At 36.5% G+C, this 24,924-nt stretch overlaps 3 protein-coding genes across 4 annotated transcripts; all 3 read right to left on the minus strand.

The window, feature by feature from the left end:
- Positions 1 to 1,380: 1,380 nt before the first annotated feature.
- LOC114749366 (probable DNA primase large subunit) lies at positions 1,381 to 9,984 on the minus strand. Its single transcript, XM_028937877.1, has 19 exons — positions 9,797 to 9,984; positions 9,268 to 9,329; positions 9,084 to 9,187; positions 8,528 to 8,609; positions 8,381 to 8,440; positions 8,183 to 8,240; positions 7,758 to 7,777; positions 7,270 to 7,353; positions 7,080 to 7,144; positions 6,398 to 6,446; positions 6,276 to 6,323; positions 6,100 to 6,189; positions 5,909 to 5,968; positions 5,256 to 5,315; positions 5,096 to 5,170; positions 3,716 to 3,801; positions 2,755 to 2,848; positions 2,555 to 2,662; positions 1,381 to 1,633 (listed from the first exon to the last, which is right to left on the minus strand). The coding sequence occupies exons 1-19, from the start codon at positions 9,933 to 9,935 to the stop codon at positions 1,607 to 1,609; spliced, it is 1,371 nt and encodes a 456-aa protein (XP_028793710.1). The 5' UTR covers positions 9,936 to 9,984; the 3' UTR covers positions 1,381 to 1,606.
- A 4,013-nt stretch (positions 9,985 to 13,997) lies between these two features.
- LOC114749335 (pentatricopeptide repeat-containing protein At1g77360, mitochondrial-like) lies at positions 13,998 to 16,248 on the minus strand. The gene has a single exon (XM_028937842.1). It carries the CDS (start codon positions 15,982 to 15,984, stop codon positions 14,488 to 14,490), a length of 1,497 nt encoding a protein of 498 aa, XP_028793675.1. The 5' UTR covers positions 15,985 to 16,248; the 3' UTR covers positions 13,998 to 14,487.
- A 1,445-nt stretch (positions 16,249 to 17,693) lies between these two features.
- Positions 17,694 to 24,791, minus strand: LOC114749332 (beta-amylase 8). 2 transcript variants are annotated; one of them, XM_028937836.1, is made up of 10 exons: positions 24,226 to 24,791; positions 23,074 to 23,298; positions 22,519 to 22,599; positions 22,101 to 22,304; positions 21,240 to 21,434; positions 20,888 to 21,052; positions 20,484 to 20,744; positions 19,362 to 19,574; positions 18,938 to 19,154; positions 17,694 to 18,075 (listed from the first exon to the last, which is right to left on the minus strand). In XM_028937836.1, the coding sequence occupies exons 1-10, from the start codon at positions 24,625 to 24,627 to the stop codon at positions 18,053 to 18,055; spliced, it is 1,986 nt and encodes a 661-aa protein (XP_028793669.1). In that variant the 5' UTR covers positions 24,628 to 24,791; the 3' UTR covers positions 17,694 to 18,052. The 2 variants fall into 2 exon arrangements, with proteins under 2 accessions (XP_028793669.1, XP_028793668.1); XM_028937835.1 differs by lacking the exon at positions 17,694 to 18,075 and having other exon boundaries at positions 18,676 to 19,154.
- Between the last annotated feature and the right edge of the window lie 133 nt (positions 24,792 to 24,924).

Below are 24,924 nucleotides of genomic sequence, written 5' to 3' on the forward strand. Positions count from 1 at the left end.
AATGACGAGTTGATTATGAGAAATAACAAGTTTATTTTAACGAATGACAATTTCAGCAGACCAAATTACAATTTGGTTGAGGGACATTTCAGATATTTCACCTACATTTTATATTTGCAAAAGTGAAATTAGGTCCTTATTTGCTATTTTTCAAATTCAGAATTCCAAATCACAATTTTACATATTTAAGGGTCTTTGTTTGTAATTTCTCCAAATAAAAAAAAAACACAAACACTAAATTAAAAATTGAGAAAAAGCATAGGTATCTCAAAAGTGATTTTCTCTTTTTATAATCTGAGTGGTAGTTAGTACCCGATATTTTTTCTTTTAAGAATCAAATTTTAATTCCGGAATAAAATATGAGTGAAATCTGCTTGAGTGATGAGTGTAACGAGACTACACCAACTAAGTTGTGAGCTTCCTGATTCATCGACGGCGTGTTTTGTTACAAATTTTATATATTTACATATAAATAGTTTTTTTTTGGCCAGGACATGTAAATAGTTGTTTATCTTCTGCATCCATTTCTTTTTAAAATTAACATTTCTCAATTTTGGCAATATTTATTTTTTAATTTAGATTCCTTATAAATTACACGTGCCAATTTTTTTTGGGGGGGGGGGGTAAGAGAAATAACGCAGAGCTTGGTGGGAATTATTCTTTTGACTCATGGACCAACAAGGATGCTATCTCTCGATAATATTATTTGTTGGAAATGGGGAATGCTGTCAAAATGTTTCACATAAGAAGATGAAATCATCCAAATGGAAAACAAAAATTGGAAAGTGAAGGCTGATTGCGTTGGGTCCCATTAGAAGCGCAGCAAGCACGGACTGTCCGCTTCAAATATTTCAAACTAGGTTTCACGAAGCCGAACAGATTAGCATCCTTCAGGCTACTTGGCTTTATCTACTTCACCCACTGATCCCGCGACAACGCATATTTCTAGATTTTATTTTTCTATTTGTGATGAAAATCGAACTCATTATTAACGGGAGATATTCTTCCGGTTTCTTTGAGTTGCAACATTGGGATTCAGCCACATCTTGCCATTTTATTTTTGTAGATGAAGCAAGCTTATCAACAGAACTACCGTTTCTTTTTGAAAATAAAATTATATAATCAAGACTTAGAATCAAAATATCATACTGAGTGTAACATAATTTTTAGTTTCAAAGAATTAATATTCGTTATTCACTAAAAGATGTTCTTTGCGAATCGTGCTTCGACCAAAATACCTTGCCAATCTCCCGCTGTAAAGTACACATTTATGCACTTCAAATACTCCCGCTTCCTTAATCCATCCGTTAGAACCTGTGCCCTTCTGCAGCTACAACTTCTCTCCGCCATTGAAGAGGGAAATGGTACCCTTTTTTTTTCTTTTAAATAAATAAAGGGCAGCTTCAAATAACTAACTAGTTTAATACATAAAAGCAAACATTCCTCCACAAGATTAGCAAATAAATATACATTTCAATGAAGATGCTTCTGTGTAGTTCAACCAGCTTCTGAGTAATTTCAAGGCTCATCGCTAACTGTCCCTTGGAGGGAGGGATCCAAAATCATCATCAGCGCCTCAAGTCAGGGAAGCCGTAGATCTTGAAAATCAGGATGTAGCAGAAGGATCTTGCGGCTGCACATTTCAAAGAAAGGGAAGGCATTAATGAGATGCCATTCGTCACATGTACTCTCTTAATCTACCCAAGATTTTCAGGGGAATCCATGTTTTAATATAATTCGTACAAGTCATTGCATAGAAGTTGAAAGTTAAGCCTATAAATTATGAATATTGTGATATATTAAAATTTTTAATAGATACATAAATGATATTTTTGAGTTTTCCTCTCAACTTCAAATACGTTTCTACTTTAGAAACCTATCTGGTTTTCTCGGCTATTCTGCCGAGTAATTCACCGTCCTCAGGATTCACAATGAAGGGATTCTTACAATGACACGGTTTCAAACTTGGGCGAACTCATGCTTACACTAGCATGCTTTCAGGTTAACGATTTCTCATGCCCAATACTCAGCAAGCAAATTTTCCCAAATTTCCCATAAAACTGTTTTCAAGTCAGGCAAACGCACATTCATACTGGAGCTCAGTTGCACTTACACCCATAAACCTAATTGCTTAGCAAGAACTATTTCCGAATTCCCAAATTTTATCGTATTTTATTGAGAGATTTATTCCTTGCTTTCAGCCTCCAAGTTTTTCAAGCTTTTTTCACAATGAAAAATGAGCGAAGTGACAATGAAGTTTTTTTTTTTTTGGCCCCATTATTAAAAGCTTACTAGAGTGGTTCTCCTTTTCCCTTTGGAACCATAACATACCAGTGGCAGGTATATTCATATATTACTCTATCTCTAAAGTTTAAACCCCTATTCCTATAACAGCAATTGATTCCCACAGTATACATAATATATAGTTGAACCTGTGCACCATAACTCGATGGACATAATATTGCCACAATTTGTATTTTGTAATTATAATTTATGATTACAGGAGTTATTCACCAACATTAGTTTCAGTCATAATTTGCAGTATAGGTGTTACCTTAGGCTTCAATATCTTTTGGCTGTCGCTGAAGTATTGATTTGGATGGTTAATCCCCGCATCACATTGCTTACCATGGATAGCTTCAAATGTCAGGGTGCAAGCCAGCTACACGAACGACATCCCATATGGTCGGACATCAAGTTCCAAGGATAGCAAGAGAATTGAAATTATAAGCAGCCGATGCTGTTGAGGTTTACCTGATAATGTCTATTTCGTACTTTGTCCATTACGTCTTCAAGTGTTCGACCATTCACCCCCATTCTGTTAATAGCAGCTCTAAGATTCTCCTCACTAACAAATACAAATGGCATCAATTAAATATCAAGTCATACACAGGTCCCAAAAAGATCACACGTTTTTAAAAGATAAACAAGAAAGGGATTGAACAAAATAAACAATTTACAGTTCGATATTAAACATAACATTAGATGTTGTCTCATTTACTGAATTTATTGAATAAACGAATGTTGGGTCTCTCGCAATAAATTAATCTCACGGAACGGTTGACAGCTAAGCCGGGTTTAAAAGAGAGCACGGGCAAGTCGGGTAGAGCCAAGCTTTATACTAGGCTTCAGCATCACACCGCTAACATCGGATGAAGCAAACAGCAATTCAATTAATTAATTAATCTTCTCATCACTTGGGAATTGGCTTGTAGCTTACTCCACAGAAAAACACTGAAAAATTCGAACTTTCAATTTATCTAGAACCATCGACTTATTAGTATTAGCCGTGAAAATAAATCTTGCAACACATGAAATTAATATTATGATGCCCTGATAATGCACGATTTATATAACTCGAGAAGAACTTTTTTCTTTCATTGCAGTCATGGATTAATTATACAAGAAATGCCAGGTAAGTTTACATGCTAAAATGCATAGGAAAACCAAAGGTGCTCGTCAAGCAAGAGAAATAAATATTATGGTTCAGTGAAAAGCATCATATAACATTAATAGATAAACTACTTTAGCTCAACAAGATAGAATTTCTCAGTTCTCACCCTAAAAGCCAGAAACTTGTTGAATCAGTGATCGAATCCACCTGATGGGCACCAAGGCCCATTTCATGAACTTGGTTGGCAAAGCTACACTATACTATTTTTTTAATGAAAGCTAAACTATCCATATGAAATCTGGAATCAGTAATAAAAGTGACCTGAAGTGTCGATAGGGGCAACCATGATGATCTCCAACACCAGGAGTTGATGAAATAATTTTTTGACAAGAATAGGGACTATAATCCTGCAACATCCATTAAATACTACTCGTTCAACTTTGATTGACCATGTATAGAAACAAGCATAAGTGTAAGTTTTCAGATTAAATCTTCAAGTGAAGCAAGGACAATCATAACTCAAGTCATTGGCAATACACAGACTGGAAGACAAACTTGTATCCAGACAATTCTAACCCCCTCTTGCGTGAAGGTTAGCATGCTCCAAATTTTATAATGGACCAAGATACTCGCTCTTCAAAAGAATAAATGCAAAGGCGTGCAGGTCAATTTCTTCAAATGCAAATGTTTTAGAAGTCGAATGGTCGATGCTAAGTTACAAGCAATCTGTGCGTGTGCTGGGAGATGGGCTAGTATATCTAGTAAAAAGAATTCATTAATCACTATTTGGTCAAAATTAATGACCAAGATTACTGCAAAAGCCATTGTGGTTGACTATGAATGTGCGATAACATTTTGTTGAATTTTGCAATGATAGGTATGTTAGAGCTAACAAAAAGTGCTGACCAGGCCAGCTCTCATGGGCTCAAGGCCCATAAGCATCTATGCCTGGCTTGTATTATTATTATTATTATTATTATTTTTTAACAAAAAGCTTCCCATTGTCATGATACATATATATACTCTGAAGAACCAAAAATAAATGTCTAAAGGACCAAGCTAAACTCCAAACTGAATAATAGAAATACAAGTCTTAAACGACAAAATATAAATTATTTTAAAGTCCAAATTTCAAATCCAAAATTAAATATTCTTTAGTCCTTATCTTCATCATCTAAAAATAAATACCGCACCCTTCCTAAGAAGGCCACTCCGAAAGTTGGAAAAAAAGAGGTTTAAATAGGTGGCACCGAGTCCTTTTTTAAGGACTTAGAAAGGTCAGGCCAAAAAGCCATTTGGCATTAAAAGACGCCAATTTTGAAGGCCAGGCCCCAAAAAAGGGATTAAACAAGTAGCCCAACGGGCCTGGGCTTGTACTGCCAGCTCTAGGTATGTTTCACATGTGATATATATATATATATATATATATATATATATTTTATGACTTAGATATCCTCAAGTCACTTTGGATTTGAGACTAATCTCTGTCGGGTTGAGAGCGTTAAGGTTGAAGCCCTCCCAACAAGTGCACTTTCTAAGATTTGAATTTATGTTATCCTCTTTACAGAGGTGAGACTGCTTACTATCTCAACCAACAACTTGTTAATTCGAACTTATATCTGGGTGCCCGTGTGAATATTGCCCTTACTAGTTCTGTAGAATATTAAATTCCAAAATGTAACCAACGAGTTCACAACTTACAGTTCTCTTTCCTTCCTTTCCATAATTATGGCGTATGCTGTATGCATACTCTTTCTCAAACCTCTCCAGACCAACCTACAACAGAGTAATTAATTATCGAACGTAAACTGACAGAAATAACGCATCACATATGAAAGTACAAGTGCAAGCATCGTATTACCTTGTGAGAGAATTCATGTCTCCAAAATGCAAGTGCATCATCCAGATTCAAACCAACACCCTTCATGTATCATTTGAGGAAAAGAAAAATGATAAGAAAAATAGAATGCCAAAAAGGAAAAATGGCACATAAATTGGGTGTAGATGAATTGAGAAAATATCTTGCTAATTTTGCCATTGCTAACCTAACATGTTCAACCACAAGACATTCAATTTTTTGGGAGGAATATCCAAATTCTATCTTTGAAATTGTCGATATAAGAACCCATATTAAGAAACCATGATCTCACCATCAAACCTTGATCGTCAATTGGGGGGGGGGGGGGATGAAACCCTGACATCACCATTCAATGTGCAAACAGCAATTATTTTGGTTTTTAAACAAAGAACTGCATGTTTCGTAACGTATATATCTTCTTACGGACAGGAAACTAGAAAGCACAGCTTTCGCTATGATTCCTTCCAATCATAAAAATTGCTCCCACCCAGGAGGGGAAACAGAAAACTAGAAAAGATACAAGGATTGGCTGTATAATGGTGTCCAACTAATCAACATAGCAAAGAAACAGCATGTGGAATGTCAAGCCTTATGAACTAAACCATGCCATCACTCATAACTTTCTAGAATACACTCAGACAGGTAGTCAATGCAACCTTCAGAAAGAGACCTAGTTGCATCCTCCCTCCGTGCTTTAAATGGTGATCCTCTCTCAGCTGCATTAAATAAGTATAACATCACGTGAAAATGAGACCGAAAGGAATTCTAAACAGAAGAAGAGAAACAGAAAGAATAAAGAAATTATGAACATGTAGAGTGGTAGCATGATTATGGAACTAAGTCCAACCTTTTCAAATAGATGACGCATGCACAATGGAAATGAGCTCTTGGCAACTTGATCGATGTCTTTTAATGATATCTGAGCATACTCTCTTGGCTGCAGAGACACTCAACCAAAGTGAACACCATAATCTAATATAACCCACTAGTGATTGAAATAGACGAACATATGGCATGAATCACCTGAGAATAGTCAGGACCTAAATAACTTGAGCACAGGGCTTCCACAATCTACACACAGAAAACTTGTCAACTTCAACACTAATAAGGAATTATTAAACGTACAATGTGCTAACCAGACTTACAGGAGTCAATCTATCTTTCTCTTGCTCTCGAATTGTAGATGTCCATTTTCTGCAACAAATAATTTAAACTCGATTTTAAATTAAAAAGTTACGCTTAAAGTTGCTGAGAATATAAATGAGGATATTTACTTTTATGCAACTAGACTCATGCAATGATACAAGATAGTAACATCTTCCCAAAGGGACGGGAATTAGTTTACAGTTCACCAGCCAGGAAAGGCAGAAACTTATCTATTTTTCTACTAATTTGGCATAGTGATAGGCAGGAATCAGAACAGTAAAGTGTCAGGGAAACGAGTTTAGGAGAAGATTTACTGTTTTGAGCGAGCACAAATTCAGATACAGTGCACTGTAATCAATAAACTTCAGTCAATAGATCAGAAACCTGTTTCAATAAACATTTCGTATTGCCAAAGGTAACAAAAGTATCCTTCAAATTTTAGGAAGACAGCGAAATACATGTGGTAGAGAGATTCAACCTTTTAATAGATAATTAAAATGCAGTGAAGCAAACAAAGGAGAATTTTAAAAAACAGGAAAAAAAAGAAAAAGAATATGTTGACAAAAGCTATGCTTTTCTTTCACCAAGCTTATTGCTTACATATATCTTCAGATAAGATAAATTAATAGGTTTTAAAAAGAAAATCATGAGAAAAGGTTAACTACGAATGTTTAATCAAACCTGTTTGTGAGTGTAAGTGCCTTGGACAGCTGACTGCGGAATAGTGTGGCTACCAATGAGACAACCTATGAAACAAGCAGAGAATTGTAGAAAAGATTTCTTTCAACCATTAGCCCTTGCCTTCAAAGAAAGACCGAAGAGACAGCAACTGATGCAGAAAAATAAATAACCAGAATTTATAATATCCAACCTGATTCATTCCAACATAAGCATAACCTTGATTTATAAATACTTTCCGACCAGCCACAAGCTCTGGAACTTCTTCAAATGGTACCTTCATTGGGATGAAAAATAAGTTAAGCTAACAAAGTAAGCAAGAGAGGGGCAGGGCTAGTCAACATATGAAGCGAGATGTCAAGCAAAAAGTATGAGAATCAGACAGTTAACAGGATGCTCTACATTTTGCTAGAGTTTCTGGCTACACATCCACTGGTATGACCAATAAGTTTCATGGTAGATTCACGCTTTTTTGCCTTATTTACCAAGAGCATGGAGCAGGAAATATGAAAATACAAAAATCATTTATTGGATTTGTATTTCTATGAGAATAAAGGTCATTTTATCCCAATATACAAAAAATTAGATACTGTAACTACGTAGCTTCAATTGTAGCCTAAGATCTATTGATTTGTAAGACACAGGTCAAAACATGGAGAAAAAGGGGGAAAAAAAACATACCTTGTAGAATATAGTATCCTCTGCAAAGAGAAGCAAAAGAAAATGCAAACGCATTAGATTTAGATGTCATAACAACAACAACAACAACAACAACAACAACAGCAACAATAATTTGGATTAAGTTATGAACTTCAAAAAAGGAAGAAATGGAAAAAGACTTTAAAAGTCCTAGACTTCTCTTTTGCGTAGGAACTTGCAGGACGTATATCCCACTAGAAGAATTGTCAATAAATATATGCAGTAATCTATTCATGCAGATGCAAGCAAAGTCCAAAAACCAACTGAATATTTAGCAACAAATAGTTAAATCTTACGCTGTCCACCTCTAACATGGTAAAATAAGCAACGAAATCAATACTCAAAAGGTAAATGGTGAATGGGGTGTGAAAAAGAAAGAAAAAGAAAAAACAAAGTTTTGCTCCTACTGTCAGGTAGAGGCTGGCCAATGGACCGTGCAACTTGTTCCAATTTGTCCTTCACACTCTGAAAATAACAACTTCATGTCATCATAGGTTCTGAGAGGCATGTTGCATCTATAGAAAACTGTAAGCATCCACTTCATTTGCCAAACTTGTAAAGGTTAAAGCCAAAAAAAAAAGAAAAAAAGAGAGACAAGTAATTACCTCAAATTCCACATGGCTAACAGCCTTGTAAGGAAGGTCAAATTCTGCCATGATTGCTCTCTGTGAATTCACAAGAAAAGTACATGACAAATTAACATTTAGGGTTGAAATGCAAAATACAATACATGTTATCTAAAGTGATTGTACCTGAGCTTCAGCATTTTCACGACGAAATCGATAGCGAAATAGTGAAGTTTCCATAGATAGGAACCATTTCCTCAAGTCCTCACTAGAGAGATAAAGGTGAATATTTTAGTAGATAAGGAATAGTGTTAAAAAAATTAACTAAATAAATTAGATTTATTTAACAATTAACTAAATTTAAAGGATTTCAATAGTTGGTTGTGCTAGACTAAGGGTGGCATTAGTTATGAGCGTGCTTCTTGCTTAGTTTTTCAATTATGACATCCAATGCTGGCACATGTGCTGAAAATGTGAGATATGACTAATGTAAACACATGCTAAATTGCATCCAGTATCACCATGCAAAGAGAGTGCTAATAGTTTCAAGCCTCCATCCCAAGCAATAAAATTCAATTACTGAGAAGACCCCATTCATGTCAATCAATTCCCTTTTTTTTTTTTTTAAAATGTCAATCAAATCTTATAATGACAACTACAAAGCATGCTTACAATCACATAAATAAGAGGCATATATAAAAAGATGTGCAATAAAAGTAGAAAAGGGGGACTAGGGGCTCACGTTCGGCAATAAACAAGCCGTAGAACAAAATGAGATATCATATCTTTATTTACAACTTCAGATGCCTGTTGATGCCTCATATGTGCTTTCAAGAGATTGACTACCTGCATAGAGGAATTCCATGGTAATGACCGGTATGATTGGAAAACCGAATAGTAAAATGATGATAAATACGAGATTTTACTAATTGTTCCATTTCTTCTGGTTTCTTTCCCCGAGATAAACCATCTGAAATCCCCTTGAGAACTGCAACACACAAGAATAACCATCAACCACACAATTTTTACCAGACTAAACTCTTGTTTCTGGAGAAAAAACACTTCACACTCTTGCTAAGTACTGATGAAAATGTCGACGATTTGATGCTTGTTCAGTACACTGTTTCAAAACAATTTAGTCGCTAGCGAATTTTAATACCGCGTCCTTGAATTAGGCTCAAGAGCTTCTTCCACTTCACCACTGAACTCAATTATCTTATGCCAACAAACCAGTTCGCTTGTTCTTTAATAGTTCATTTCTGATATTTGATCATGAAACCGCAATCGCAGCACCTAAAATCAGTTGAAGACGTTGTAGATCGGCAATGCTATCCAAATGCAAAAGCCTAGACACTAAACTCGCCGGCATTCCAAAGAGAACATATGCGCATCGGTAGATCACTGGGATTCAAAGAAGAGAAAAAAACAAAATAAAAGTAGACGGAGAGAACTTACCTCGAAGACGATCCATGGCGTATAGCTCGAAATCCTCGAGCCTGACTTCAAGCGGCGGGGCAGAACGATAGAGTGGAAGGGTGTTAACAGCATCGTTAGTGGAGATATTCCGATGGACGTGAGATCGAACAATTTCCATATTTTCTGTCAAACAGTAAAGCAACTCTTGCCGGACGGTGCTTCACTCTTCCCAACCGAAGCGCCAAAGGATAGACTGAGGGACAAAATGGCGGGAGAGCTCGTCTGTACGGTCATTTTAAGGCGGGAGAACTTGCAAATAATAACAACAATAACAAAAGAGTTCTCTTTTTTCTTTTTTTTGCCGAACAAAAAGGCGTTCTAGAGACTTTAGACTTTGGTTTAGCCTGAATACACTCACTATTTTTCATGTGATATAAAAATTCATGGAACGCCAATTATTCTTGAATCAGCTACATTAAATTTGGAAATCATCTTATTATAATATTTTTTGTTACATTTCGTTGGTCAAAGATATGTTTCAAATGTTTTATTTTATTTCATTTTATAATTATTCACAATCATCATATAAATACATGCATATTGTAAGAATTAATAAGTTAGTGGTGACATTAATGATATTGAGGTAACATTAGTTTTTTTCCCCTGATTCAAAAGGCAAGCGTAAGCGTTTACAGCTTAGCAAATAATTATAATTGTTGCAGGATCATTCATCTTGTCGTGCTTAATTTGAGGACACATTAAGTTTTATTCTAGTTGATTGTTTACTCTTCCTATTTAAAATTATCCAACCCTAAACTTTGCCCAATTCATAATTTAATGCTGAATTCAACAAACAAAAGAAACTTAAAGACGTTAAATCTGTACTTTTACTGCCAGGTGCGACAGTTGCTCACCTCACATAGTTCTTTCAATTGTTTGTAATTCCAAATATAGAGTTAGACTTTATCGTTGGGTTTTTATAATTTAAAAAAAAATGGAAAACCAATATCTTTTTGTGGCATTAAATTCTGTTTCATTTGAAATAGAAAATATGATTAAAAAAATGATTGCGGAAATGCAATAAAATCTTGCTCTTAATGTAATTACTTATTTTTAGTATAAATTACACACATTTAGATGCAGAAAAATATTAAATATAAAATATTTGAATACTCTCATTATTGACAAACTCAGCATGTCATGCACAACAATGCCAAGTACATGTGAGATTACGAAAATTAAACTTGCCTAGATGTTTTCCCTAACATTAAAGGAGGAACATTTAGATGTTCAAATTCATTGAGCCTAAATTAAAAATTATTTTAAATAATTTAATTTCAATTCTCAAAAACACCTCGATAAAAAAAAATCTATATTATTGACAGTACACATTCATCAACCATCACAAAATGTTAAAATAAAAAAATCCCCACTAGTTCTGAGGAATGAGGACAAAATCGATTACCATATACAAGAATCAAAGTTTCAGTCCCCCCCCCCCCCCCAAAAAAATCTCATTCGATTTTATTTGACAGACTTCGATTTAACCTACTTAGTTCGATTCTAGAGACTCCTATCTCAAACATCTGAGCCGACCATCAATGAACTAGAACTCAGAGTGAGCGACTCAAAAAGGATATAGATGCTGTTAGAAGTATGATGCTCTTAAAGCAACATCTAATAAAATGCAGGTAACAAAAACCATCAAAGCACAAATAAGTAGCTGGAGACAAATGATCAGATGATATGTAATAAAAGCGGAAGGGCGAAAATAAAACAAAATGGCAGAAAAGGCACAACATGTAGGAACCATTGACACAATTCAGACCCACAACTTGATACAACAAAATCAAGTGTTCATTTACAAATTGAAGAATATCATCTCTATATTATACAACAGAACTACAGTTTTACAATTTCAAGCATCCATGCTTTATAGGGCATAACCAATAATGGATCAAATGAACAACAAAACTGTTAACAATGCATGCCCAGACGACCTTGCTGATCAAGCCCTGCTTTGAGATGGAAAAAAGGGGCGAGGGTTGAGGGAGATAAAATGGCAAATGGCATTGATGCCTGAGCGCTGCATATGCACCAGCAAAGAACTTACCCAAGGTACAAGCGCAGGATATCCCAATAAAAGGAGCTAACACACATTTCATTGAAATCAGAAGTAAGGTCTATAAATCCTTCCGAAGCATATTGTGCAATATAATAGTGTGGCATTAACCGAAAGGGGGAGCCTAAAAAGAGGTGCCTCAACTGCATTCCAGTTTAAATGCGCTATTTTAACATTGAGCAAGGTCTTCCTTGTGCATGCCAAATCATGTCCTACGCAATCACAAGGTAGTAATAAATAAAAAAAACAGAGTGGGCTTCTCTCCCCACCTCTCTCTGAGAGTTTCTTCCGTTTCCTCCTTGTGGAAGTTTCTCAGTGCTACTCCCTCTCTCCAATGTAAGTTGAGAAAGTGGTTGTTTAGTGTGGACATGTGTTTAGGAGGGACAGGGTTTCTTTTTCTATTCATCATGGGTCTTGGTGATGTGTGGCTACAATCAAGATGGAGCAATCCCTGCTGACTAGAAGATGGCAATAGTGCAAAGGAAGAGAGAGCATAAACCTATAAGTAAATTATGGAACCCCAGAGCTCTCTTCAATGTCGCAGAGAAGGCATGTGCTTTTATTCCATCTTGATTTGAAATTATTGTTGGTGGACATGGTTGGTATTGAGAAGGCATGTACTTTCATCCTATCTCAATTGATTTGAAATGATTGTTGATGGACTTGGTTGGTGCTGCCTAAATCTAGTTGAGTAGGTTGGGATTGTTTAAAGGTCCTCATCAGACTCTCGTGGTTGATGTATCATCATTGCTTGTGATGGTGACTTTATATAGGCTGCTTTTATTGCATGGAATTCATGAGTTTGCTCTTCCATTAGTAGTAGTGTTACTTATCGAGATGGAATCATTGAGGTAGCTTTGTGAGCCCTCATCCTTATCTTTTGGTAAGGTTGCCAAAATCTGAATGTTCTCTCCAATAATGGCATGACTGGCTATCTACAACTTCCTCAGGGTTAGGGTTCGCTTAGAGCCTTTGCTCTTGAGGGTTGGACTGTTGTCCTTGTAAACTTAAGTTTCTCATGATAGTATATTAATGGGTTAAAGTGCAATCCACCTTTAAAGTATCCAAACAAGTGCAACTGTAATCCTTACATTTCTCTTAGGTGCAATTTCTTCCCCGATGTATCTTATTTTGGTGCACACCATCTTTGACAATTTTATCAAACAACATTGCATTGGCTCACAAACCATATCACATGTAAGATATGGCTGGAGATGTTCGAGGCTTTGACTGAGATATTCATGAATTGAGAGGCCTATCAAACCCTATTAAATTTGTGATTATGAGAATCTCCTCTGGCAAGAAGGAAGTGAGACAAGGTAGGTAGAGCACAATAGTAGAATCCTCATCATTCTTATCAGCAAGCATGAGAAGAGGAGTGATTATATTAAAGGTGGTGCGAAGTCAGGGTCCAAAGATACTTAAAGGTTTTACCACCGCAATCTTTTGAATCCTCGATGAGCCTCATGAAGCGAAAGCAATCCCCGGAGAAGATTCTATAGGTGCTATAACTATTAGGGGGTATGTGTTTAATGAGCAATCTTTTATACCTTTTATACACTCCAGCTCTAAGCATAATCACCCTTCTTCTAATTCTTGTCACCGACAACGATGAGGATTATGTTGCTCCACTTACCAGGTGTTCAACTTCCTTCTTGTCAGAATGAACTCCCACAATTGCAAGTTCAATAGGATTTGGTTAGGCTTTTAACTCAAATATTTTAGTCAAAGCTTCCAACATCTCCATTCAACGTGTCTTCAACCAGATCTTATGTGCAACAAGGTTCCTATGCTAATAGAACATTCTTAACACTATTTGGCAAAACAGCTAGTGATTGTGCAAATTGCATCAAGATAAAACACGTTAAGGGATAAATTGCATCCAAAAGAACGTAGAGAATTACAATTGCACATGTTTGAATACTTCATAGGGGGATTGCACTTTAACCCTATATTAACTATTCCAAGCAAACATGGTTTCACAATGTTCTCACTATGAGAGCAAACTCGCCCTAAGCATGGAAATAAGTATTGTCAAGGACAAGTTAATCCTAACACGCTAAAGAATGTTATCTATCACATTCCAATAAATGTGAACAAGTAACAGGGGAGCTTATATAGAAATGACAATAAGTTGACAATCATACACTGATTATCAATTCTCGAGGCAACTTTAGCAGTTGCCTTAAGTATGCTCACATTCATGATCACAATGTTGTGAGAACAAAACCCCAATCACTTCCATGCAAAACAAATCAACTACATTTCATAAACATCCCTATCTGGAAGGTCATCTCATTCTCAAGTAGCAAAGTGATGCCAGCTTCAGAAACCTTCACTCTCAAGCAAAAAGCAACTGACACTTAAAACCAGAATATTTACATTTATGCAGGAGTTCATTAGGAAAAAGAATCAACAGGAAAAGAATATGAAAGGACCAGGTGTTCGTGGAAGTGAAACAGGATGGACATATGGAGCTTGTAGAACACTCTTTTAAAGATGGATCCAAGATGGCCAAGAATAAGAAGGCCATCATGCCTTCAAAAATGATTCCCCATGAACAAAAAACTAAACGTAAAGAAAATATAGTGAGGTATAGTGTTATATATTACACTAACATACGAGCTCTCCGCCTCTGATAGAGAAGATCATATCTGTCTCGTCCACTTCTACCTTCTCTATAGAAAGCATCTTTCAACCTCCTCATAGTTGATTCATATATATTAACGTTTCTGTCCAACATGTCTTCTGCAGACCTTCTCAACTCTGGTAACCTATCTAAGCTACACAGACCCAAAAGCAACGCATTAGCACTTTCATCAAGTGGCTTGACATGATTATCAACCATGTAACTCCAAATCTCGTTCGCTGCTTCAGGGTCATCACAATCAAAAAACATTGTGATGGCTGCCGCACAATTAGAATGCGTTGGCGGGCATTCATTCTTGATCATCTCAGTAAAGAACCTTTCAGTTTGACGAACCTTTTTGTTCTTCACCAAGCATTCAAAAATCATGTTATAAGTTAAAGAGTCAGGAAAAGCGCCATGGAAGACCATCTCATCGAGTAGCTGAAATGCATGACCAATCTCATTGTTGATGCAGACCAAGCCAATCATGGCATTGTACATTGTCAAGGTGGGCATCAACCCACCATCCACCATTATTTTCCAAATAAGGATAGCACGAGCAGCATCATTTTGCTTTGTGAGAATATCAAGAGCATCAGTAAAGAATTTCAAACTTGGTAAGCAGTCATGTTCCTTCATAACTCTAAGAAATTTGATGGCCTCATCAATCTGCAGCCCGCGAACAAGAGTTGTCAGGAATGTATCATAAGCAGACACATTTGTTGGGCTCCATCCAACGCGAACAATCATCTCGCCAAAAGCACTCTTAGCTTTTGCTACATTCCCTTCTTTCTCCCACCCTTCCAATAAAATACAGAACGTGTCCCCGTCAGGAGGTGTCTTTTCCTTTATTTTTCCAAAGAATTCCATGGCTCTTGAAGTTTGATTATCTTCACGACACATCGCACTCAATAACGAATTCACCGCTACGACATCTTGCTGAATCCCATATCTGTCCATAACTTCAAAGCTCATCACAGCCTCATTAAACCTACTAGCCATGCAATAACTCTCAAAAGCAGACACAAATGTGGACAAAGAAAGCGCCCCTTCTTGCTTCATTGATCGAATTGCATCCCACATGGGTTCAAATAGTTGGTTCTTCCCCAACAGATCGACCATTACGTTCCACGCACGTGCCGTATGCTTCTTTAGCTGCCCCGCCCAGCGGAAGAACTTCACCGCAGAAGAAGGGTAGTTGTAGGAAAGTTTGAGAACTTCATGGACAGTATCCGCAGAAGGTTTGATTCCGGCGGAGGAAAGCGCTGATTCAATATCATTAGGCGATGCTCGAGTGAGAATATCGCAGATGGTTCTGGCTGACGATGAAACTTCCGGTGCGTCAAAGTAGGATGGAAACTGATAAGCCTTATGCGATTTTGGAATCGGCGATGAATGCCTAGGAGTTTTCGATGAAATACTTTTGGGTGGATATCTTAGTCTACTGTTTCTAGGGTTACCAGCCATGGCCTCCATGTTATGTTTGGAGGAAGAGGCAATAGAACCCTAAAATTCGAAGCCTGAAACTTCAAAATAACGAGTATTCTGGAGGTAGGGCATCAGGGCATGCATTCAAGCAAGAATCAAAGCTATTAAAAGCTGTAATATTTGAATCGCGCAAAAGAAATTAAGAAATGAAATTAAATGAAATCTCGAAACAGAAGAATTGCGAAGACAAGGGGCTTTACTTCGAAATTTTTCCCAGAATGGGACGCACGCTGTGAGGATGAGGACTGAGAAGTGAGAACGCAGGAAACAAGACTACAAAGGGATTCAACCTCCCCGTACTACTTCAATACTTATTCAAATGATACATGGGCTTGGCTAAAAGCCCGGCCTAAATCAATAGGTTAGGTTGTGCAGATGAATATCAATGTCCGTATTTTTTTTTGGGTACAATCAATATACATAATTAGATATAATAATATAATTCTATCAAAAATCATAGAATTGATAACCTTTTTTTTGGTGGATAGTACGAGGCATTTAGCCTATCTTATTGCATCAAAATTGAACGTGAGAAGGCAACACCCACAAAGTCATTGTACAAGCAACCTAATACCTGTTGGGGAGGCTCGTCAAAAACCTTCAACACCCCGTCAATACTAAAACTAAACTTAGCTAGACAGTCAGCACTATAGTTTGCTTCTCTACTCCTTCAATATCAATTTTGGTCTTTAATTTGATTTTATTTTGGTTTGTTCAAAGATTTTTGGTTTTTGAGATAGTGTTTAAAGTAGGATTTGAAGGACCAAAACAACCAACTTTAAATTTTAAAAACTAAAATCAAAATGAGGTTAAATTTTAAGGATTTAAAAATAATTCAACCAAAAATTATAATATTACTGAAACATTCAAAATTTTGGTGAACATATAAAAATATATTTTATTATTAAAAAATTATTTTTCTCTTCGAATTGTATAGAATCAAGCAATATAAATCTTAGTTTTTAGCTCATCTCATCTAAATGTTCAGCGATCAAGATCTAAAATTTTTAATTGATTATTTTTAAATAAAAAATATTCTTTAAAAAACTGACGATTAAAAGATAATCTTTATTTTAAATTATATATAAACTATTAAAATATAAAAATAAACTCATGTTGAATTTAGATCGTTCAATTTTAACGTGTACCGTCTAAATTTAATGCTCATAGTTAAATCCATTCTTGTGTTTCGGCACAGAGCATATTTAAATGGTAAATTGTTCAATTCCTTTCGCATGCACGCACATGAGAGGCACATATATGTATTTGACGTTAAGATAAATTGGGATATTTTACCCACGCATATATAGACACACACATTGTGCATATAAATTGCGCGTTGCGACCGTACGCGTAAGAGTACCATTTGTTTGAACAATATCACGTCCTGCTACAAATACTACGTATTCTAGGAAACTAGAATCTTCTTAGATCTTAAGGCGGTCTTCAAGCCTCCATTACATAGAATAATTGCACAGGTCTGGAAATAAATCATTTTAATTATGATCCTTATTCACTGACAATTGAATTCAAATTGATAAACTTTCCATTCGAGACACAATTAATAACGTAATGGATGGATGATAACATTATCTTAGCCTGCTACACAATTTTCAAACCAATATTAAAAACAAATGTTCTCGTTTAGATTAAGATAATTTCCCCCTTTTCAGCCACAAAAACTAACCCTGTACTTGGCATGCCAAAATCATCAATATCAATATCAATAAATTAGTAAATTAATACAAGATCTGTTTTGGGGCTCAAACTTCGGAAGTTAGAACGAGTCCTTTCGCACCACTACTTTTTCTCTTCATTTAATCACTACTTCTATCTTTACCAAACATACAAAACTCTAATCATATAATGGAATAGCGAGGCATGGGAAGTAGGCAAGTAGCAAGCCCTATATGTATCTTGAAGCCTATAGACATTACAAGAATATATTACAGACAACCATATTCCTGGCTGCCATGAGAGGGTCAGTTACACCCGTTATACGAGGGCAAGTATGCCCCCCAAAATTGCCTACAATTATAAATTAAAACTTGAGCCATTACAGGTCCCCCGTAATGTCACCTGCAAGGGAAGTTGGCAAAGCCAACATCAAATGGATATTTTTCTATTAAAAAGAGAAACAAGTTTCAACTAAATTATAGTTGTTGAATACCACGGGACAAAAAGGGAATTCCAGTTACCATCCTCCTAGCCAAAAAGTTTATGTGAGAGCAAAAGTGCCTCTATAGTTGAAGTTACTTTGCAGCGCAAGCAGGAACGGAACCACATTTTCCATAGTTTTTTTAACCAAATACTTATAAAATTTTTATACACAGGAAAACTAGTAGTTTTTAAAATTTCTTCAATACACCAAACCCCCCCCCCCCCAAAAAAACAAAGAAATTTTTTTTTTAGCTCTATCCCTCCTAAACTTAAAGCACAACGCTCTGGTTCAGGCAATGAAATTCCCTAAACTTAAGTGTGATTAGAGTTCCCACTCTTCTCTTACTGGAAAGGGAAGAGGTTGGCCAATAACGAGAGAGAAATTCCTTTTTTATATCAATCTTGTCATTTCTTTCCTTCTTCAGGTTCCGTATGGCGCACAAGTTCATGTATAATAATGATAGGAAATCAGGGCATTATATTTAACAATTCAAGAAAAATTGTCGTAACAGCTCAAACTGGGGTGGCAAATAGGTAGATTGGAGCCAACCTGATTTTGACCTCTTTAGAGTCGAGTAAGAAACTTTCAAAATTAATCCATCGTTCATGACCTGTTTTCTGGGCAGTTAATCTATCCATTAACCCATATACTACCTCGGGCCCTAATTATAAGATATCGTTTGTAGTCCAGAGGTAGTATTTCGTTGCTTATCCAATCTCTCCGATCCATCCACTACATAAATAATCTATTCATATCAGAATGCATTGTCATAAAACTTACCATGCATGCATTTGATGAAGTGATCCAACTCCTGTAAGCAAATATTCCCCTGAACCATGGAAGGTTGCTGGTATGCAAAAAATGAAAAGTGGTGGCGATCAGGATCATTTCTTGGCTTCGCTATATCAACTAGTCTTTTGAACCCTTCTCTCTCATAACATGGTAGTGCATTCTCTCCAGCTACTATCAACCCCCGATCCCAGGATGAGCTCAATACCTATACAACATATAACTGGTCATCACTCATGCCAATTACATAAATTTATCCAGGGGTGGGATGAACATGATGACCAAAATCAGTTATGCAAATTTCAAAAACATTATAAAAAATAAATGCTGCCTTTAAGCAAGACCACTTCAAATGCTCAGGCCTTAAAAAGCTGGGTTCAGACCGCGATGCCTGGTAGAAGAAAATGAAAACTACCTGCCAAGTTAAGCCTTCTGGGTCAGCCAACGACTCGTCAGCTTCCTGACTAGAAAGCTGAAATCCTAAGCAGACAAACTTCATCGTCACACCATGTTTTTTCAGAACCTCAAAAACAGGAGAGTATCCATCCTGGTTCGTAGGGTTGTGATATCCTGCTGTCAACTCTGCTGCATGACTAGCAGTCTTGTACCACCAGTATACAGTAGGAACCTGCACACCAGCATCTTTTCAGGCAACCCTCCGTTCATTTCAATAATATGATAAAATTTCAGTCTCAAATGTTTAGTTCCAAGGGTCCACTTAATGATAGTAAACGTAACGATCAGTCGTACAGAGGTTAATAAGCTATGGTAATAAATAACACCGAAATGAAAGCTCAAGTCCAAAAATAACTTCTTTTTATCTTGTCATTTCAATTGAATTAATGATGGTAGATGTAACGATCAGTCTTCCAAAGGTTCATAAGCTATGGTAATAAATAACACCCGAATGAAAGCTCAGGTCAAAAAATAACTTCTTTTTTAATCTTGTCAACTCAATTGAATACCAAGCTCATGGCTTTTCAAGAATCGACAAATTTCTGACAGAAACAAACAATTACAATTATCATAGAATAAAGCGGGTATAAAAGAGATATAAATTACTTAAGGGAATCATTCCAAAGTTCATCAATTAAAATGTTTATAATTTGATTCATAAACAACCAATAAAAACAAGGCAAAAAAATTTTCTACAACCAACATCATCTATTGATTGCTCCACAAAACATTTTCAACGTCATAATTCTATTGGGGAACCTCATAGCAAACAACTTATAATTATACCCAAGCAAACTAGCGCCTCTGATTCACTCTTGGGTTCCCAGAAAATTTTCCTAACCAAAAGCCATACGTTCTCTCTCCTCTAACACATGATTCCAGTCAAAGTTACTTGTACCAAAATCTTTATTTTACTGCAGCTGAGTAAATTTCGTTACTTTTCTTTCCCCTGGAATATATCTGAACATGGATCGCATCCATCAGCACTTAATGCTGCAATTGAAATAAACCAACCAAATTTCGTTGCACAGCTTGAAGATAAAACAAATGTTGACAAAACTATGGCGTAGCAGAAACATACCTTGACAATTAGTCTTGTTTCCTCAAAAGCGAGGCTCGCAAGGGACAAAACATTATCTGCATGATCTATTAATGACTGGGCATACCAATGCAAGAAGAAGCGCCCATAATAATTGTCATAATCACCCCGTTCACAAAAGAATCCAGTTTCATGTGGCATAGAGTTGTATTGTCCAGCATTATCAGGTCCTCTCGCCCAAAAAGAGTGGCCACGTAATTTGGCTGCTCTGCGTAGACTTTGTAGCAGATATTTATCATAACACTGATCACAAAAATGTATCAAGAAAAGAAGGCAAAATATGGATTTCAGTATCAGAATATAGAATATGGTATGAAATAAATGCACTGCAACGTTTATAATCCAGGTCATGAAACTAATTTGAAACAGGGACACAAATTAGGTACCTGAAACTCACCAATACCAGGATACCTCCATCCCATCTTTACTGAAAACGAAGGATATTTCAGCTCCCCAGATGCCCCAAGTCCAATTTCTACAGCAGAAATGAGGCCTTCCACAAACAAGTCATTAAACTCCGTCCGAAAGCTTCTCATGAAATCAAAATAGACCTGCACATATCAGACAAGGCTAGTAAGAGACAAACAAACAAAAACGGCCGTTCTTAATAAATGAAAAGCACAACTACATTGGCAATCAGCATGTAATGCAATTAACAGTCATTCGATGATGCCGAGAGAATACTTCATCTTCAAACAATGGAATATGAAATTAAAAGATGTAGTGGGTATTTCACACCTCAATTCCAGTTCTTCCTTTCAGAACTCTCTCTTTGTCAATGCCCCAAGAAAGACATTCAGTATTCCTCCGTCCTTCACGATCTGTGAAAAAAATATCCCGGTTGTCTTTTCCAATGTCCAAAATCCATTGTGGGAGGGCAATCAATGGATCACTGGAATCATTCCCTCCATACTCATGAAAAGCCATAACAACCTTCGAAATTTGAAATGAGAATCAGGTAAGTGACTCAAAAAATGTTAATTCAACTAGGACAAACATCCAAACTTAAGAATCAGAATCCTGATTCAAGATAAGAATTAAATGCTAATCCTACTAGCGAATAACAATATATGATCCTAAGGCCCAATGAATTCTGTAATTCCATATTAAATAATGAATAATCCCTACATCTCTGATAACAAACCATTTATGACATCAATAGTTCCCCAAAAAGGGATTAGTATTGGATCCGATCCATATCCTACAAATCCACACATATCAAATATGACACAACACACGTCAAATTGCCCCTTAACATCAGGTGCTTATTAGCAAACGCTAAATCTCAAAAAATAGAATCATAATTTATAACTATTAATCAATCAAACATCACTCCCTTATATCACGCTAACGTTCCCTGTTGTTTTGCCCTTCACTATTTTTCACCCAAGTTCTTAGCACTAGTAAGCAGAATTTCCAACAACAGTCAATACAAGAAAAAGCAACTCTATCGCAGAAAAGAACTGGCTTGCCCTATTACCAAACCAAAGATGATGATGGAGATGCACTCATATGCAGAAACATGAATATGTGATAAATATAAGAACAAAGGCTTTTGTTTAGGGAATAAGATGCATGTCCTGGAGCAATTAAAAATACCTGCAACTTCAACTTGATTTCTCTAACAATGTCAAAAAGTTCCCTATAGCCAGACCACACATATTTCTGTGGGCTCCAGCCTTCAACAATGCCCCACCAACAGTCCACAATGACACCATCAAAATTTAAAGACTTTATGTGAATTAGCTCCCGTCTAATTCCTTCAGGATCAATCAACTGGCAAAATTTGTTAATAATACCAGCCTGCAGTAAAATCCATATTTTAGAAATAGAAATCCTATAAGCAAATGAAAAGTCTAAAACAGTCAACGACTTAAAAACAGAACCTCAGAATGTGTTGTTTGTTGTTTTCAGGGGAAAAAAATTGGACAGTTATTAAAATGCTGGTTTAACACAAAAAAAAAAAGAAAAGAAAAGAAAAGAAAAAGGGTTACAGCAGCAAATAGGAGATACGTACTGGAAGTTTCACATAAACAGGAACATAAGGTGTGCCCATGAAATCATTCTCATGCACCCCAGAATGAATATCCTGCATAAGCTGCATAAATAAATTACATCATTAGTGGTTCTGGATAACATCTGTTTGTAACAAGTAATAGTTTACAGAAATAAAGCAATATTCATCAGTCGTCAGCCTAAAACTGCAATATAGAATTTAGACTTCTTGCTTATAAGGAATCAAGACAAAACCCTTCAAAGTTCAGGTGCAATATACAATTTATTTAAAGCATGTCAGCGTTAGAATTGTCAAATGTGTGCTTGACAACGAAGCTCATAAATTAAAAAACAGAGAAGTCATGGAAGAAGAATTTAAGAAGCAATATAAAATTAATGACTATGGCCATAGTTATACCAAACACTAGAGTGCAAAATTAGATGATAAGTATGCGATTTTCAAGCGAAGCTAACAAAACTGATGAAGAAGAATGAAGACAACCAATAAGATTACTCATATAGAGCTAAATCTACATCAATAATAACTTAAGACACTTGAATTATACACCAAAATTACCTGATCAGCCTCCAAGCAGTCAACCGGATTGATAGGGCTTGCACTTGGATATTTCTCATTCTTTGAATCCCTCTCTGCAATTACAACAGAATCAATGGATGCAGGTGACAAGCTTTCATCAATTCTAAGTGTTGGGGGTTGATTCTCTAGTGTTTCTCGAGCAGTGCAAGCTCTTAAAGACCCTGCAGAGAGTGGGGTTTCAACTGACCTTGCAGCAAATGATGCCTGCACAGTATTATAAGTTTTGTGAGGTTTTAAACTAAAGAACTTCCAGATTATTTTATTGCCGAATCAATCATCTGTCATAATTCTATCTTCTTTTCTTCTCCTGGTTCTGGTCAACAACGATCCGGAAAATAATTGCCAGGTAGGCTTTTCTTCTGATGGACCTACTAAAGCAACAACGTCTTCATACTGTGAGTTTAAGTTAGTGGAAGATAAATAGCATATCCATTCTGGAGTCTTCCCTTATAACCAGTAGGAAGCATCCTTTGATCTGCAATAAGGGACGTTACAAAAGGGAGGAAATTATTGGAATAACTCCCATTCCTGACTTTGAAATCCTACTCAAACATGTTTTAGCGTGTTTGGTTTCATGTTGGAAAGCCTCTTTCCATCAACTATGGTTTTGGTGGTAGGGACTCGCGGAGCCAGGCATGCACTTAATCAAGTTACCAAAACATAAAACCAACCTACACTGATTTCTACATTAGAGAATAAGATTTTATCTTTGCCTATATCCCCCTCAGTCAGCCGATATTCTAGTAAACACCATTAATAAACTTGAAGTCAATCGCCCTCACATAGATTTCGTTGGCTGACCTATGCCAACTTTTCACTAAGATGCTACATTTGCTTAGTTCCGAGTTCCGACCTTCTAAGCAAAAAAAATAAAAATAAAAAAAATAACGGATAAAGTTGCTCTGTTATCTTAAATAGGAATATGGCTTCCGCATAAATAAAACTACTCAAAATTCAATGATCAATTTCCATGAATGTCAAAACTCAGGAAGCGAATAGCAAGCACCCCATCGATTAAGCATGACTATCAAAAGCAAGAGATGAATTAAATATAAATTTTAGCAAATTCAAGAAGAGGTTACTGGACTATTGCGGACATGAGCACAGAATTTTGAAGCGTATCACACGAACCATTTGCGAAGAAGGCTGGCACTGACGGTAGGTGGTGCCATCTGCCTCAACAACCCAACCAGCCTCGCGGGCAAGCGCAGCAAGCACATCATTCATGTCAGCACGAGCCGGGAGAGGGAAATTACCATACTGACGGAGGCCGGCGAGCATACGGCTAGTGATTGCTCGACGGTGACGCTCTCGGAGCTTGGTGCGCTCCTTCTCTTTTTCTCTCTCTTTCTTTCCCTTTCCAGCGGAATTAGGGGCAGTGGTAGCCGCCGCCGTGGCGGCAAAGCCACGAGGGCGGCGAGGCTGAGGCTGAGTCTGAGTCTGGAGAGGAAGAGAGTGAGCTAAATAGTCAGAACTGTGGTCACTTTGAGGGTCGAGATCTTGTCTGGAATTGTCGTCGTTGATGCTATTCATCTTTCAGATCCTTCTCCTTCATTACTGTTTTCACTGTAATTCCATTACTCTACATCTCTACTCATTCCCAGTTCATTCATTCATACTGCCCTGTTCTCTCGATTGATTGTCGAATACTGCACAGTGCCGAAGTCTACTTTCAATCCAATGATCCATTGCTTCCCTTTCCACGCCTCTTTTTGTGACTCAGCTCATTTGTAATTGTTTGGCAAGACAAAATAAAATAATATATAAACAATAATCAGTTATAATCAGTCCGGTATCAGTTATAATCAGTAATTTTTTTTTTTGCCAACA

Source organism: Neltuma alba, unplaced genomic scaffold, assembly GCF_004799145.2.
Source record: "Neltuma alba isolate B1F8T4 unplaced genomic scaffold, ASM479914v2 tig00006019_pilon, whole genome shotgun sequence".
NCBI lineage: Eukaryota > Viridiplantae > Streptophyta > Magnoliopsida > Fabales > Fabaceae > Neltuma > Neltuma alba.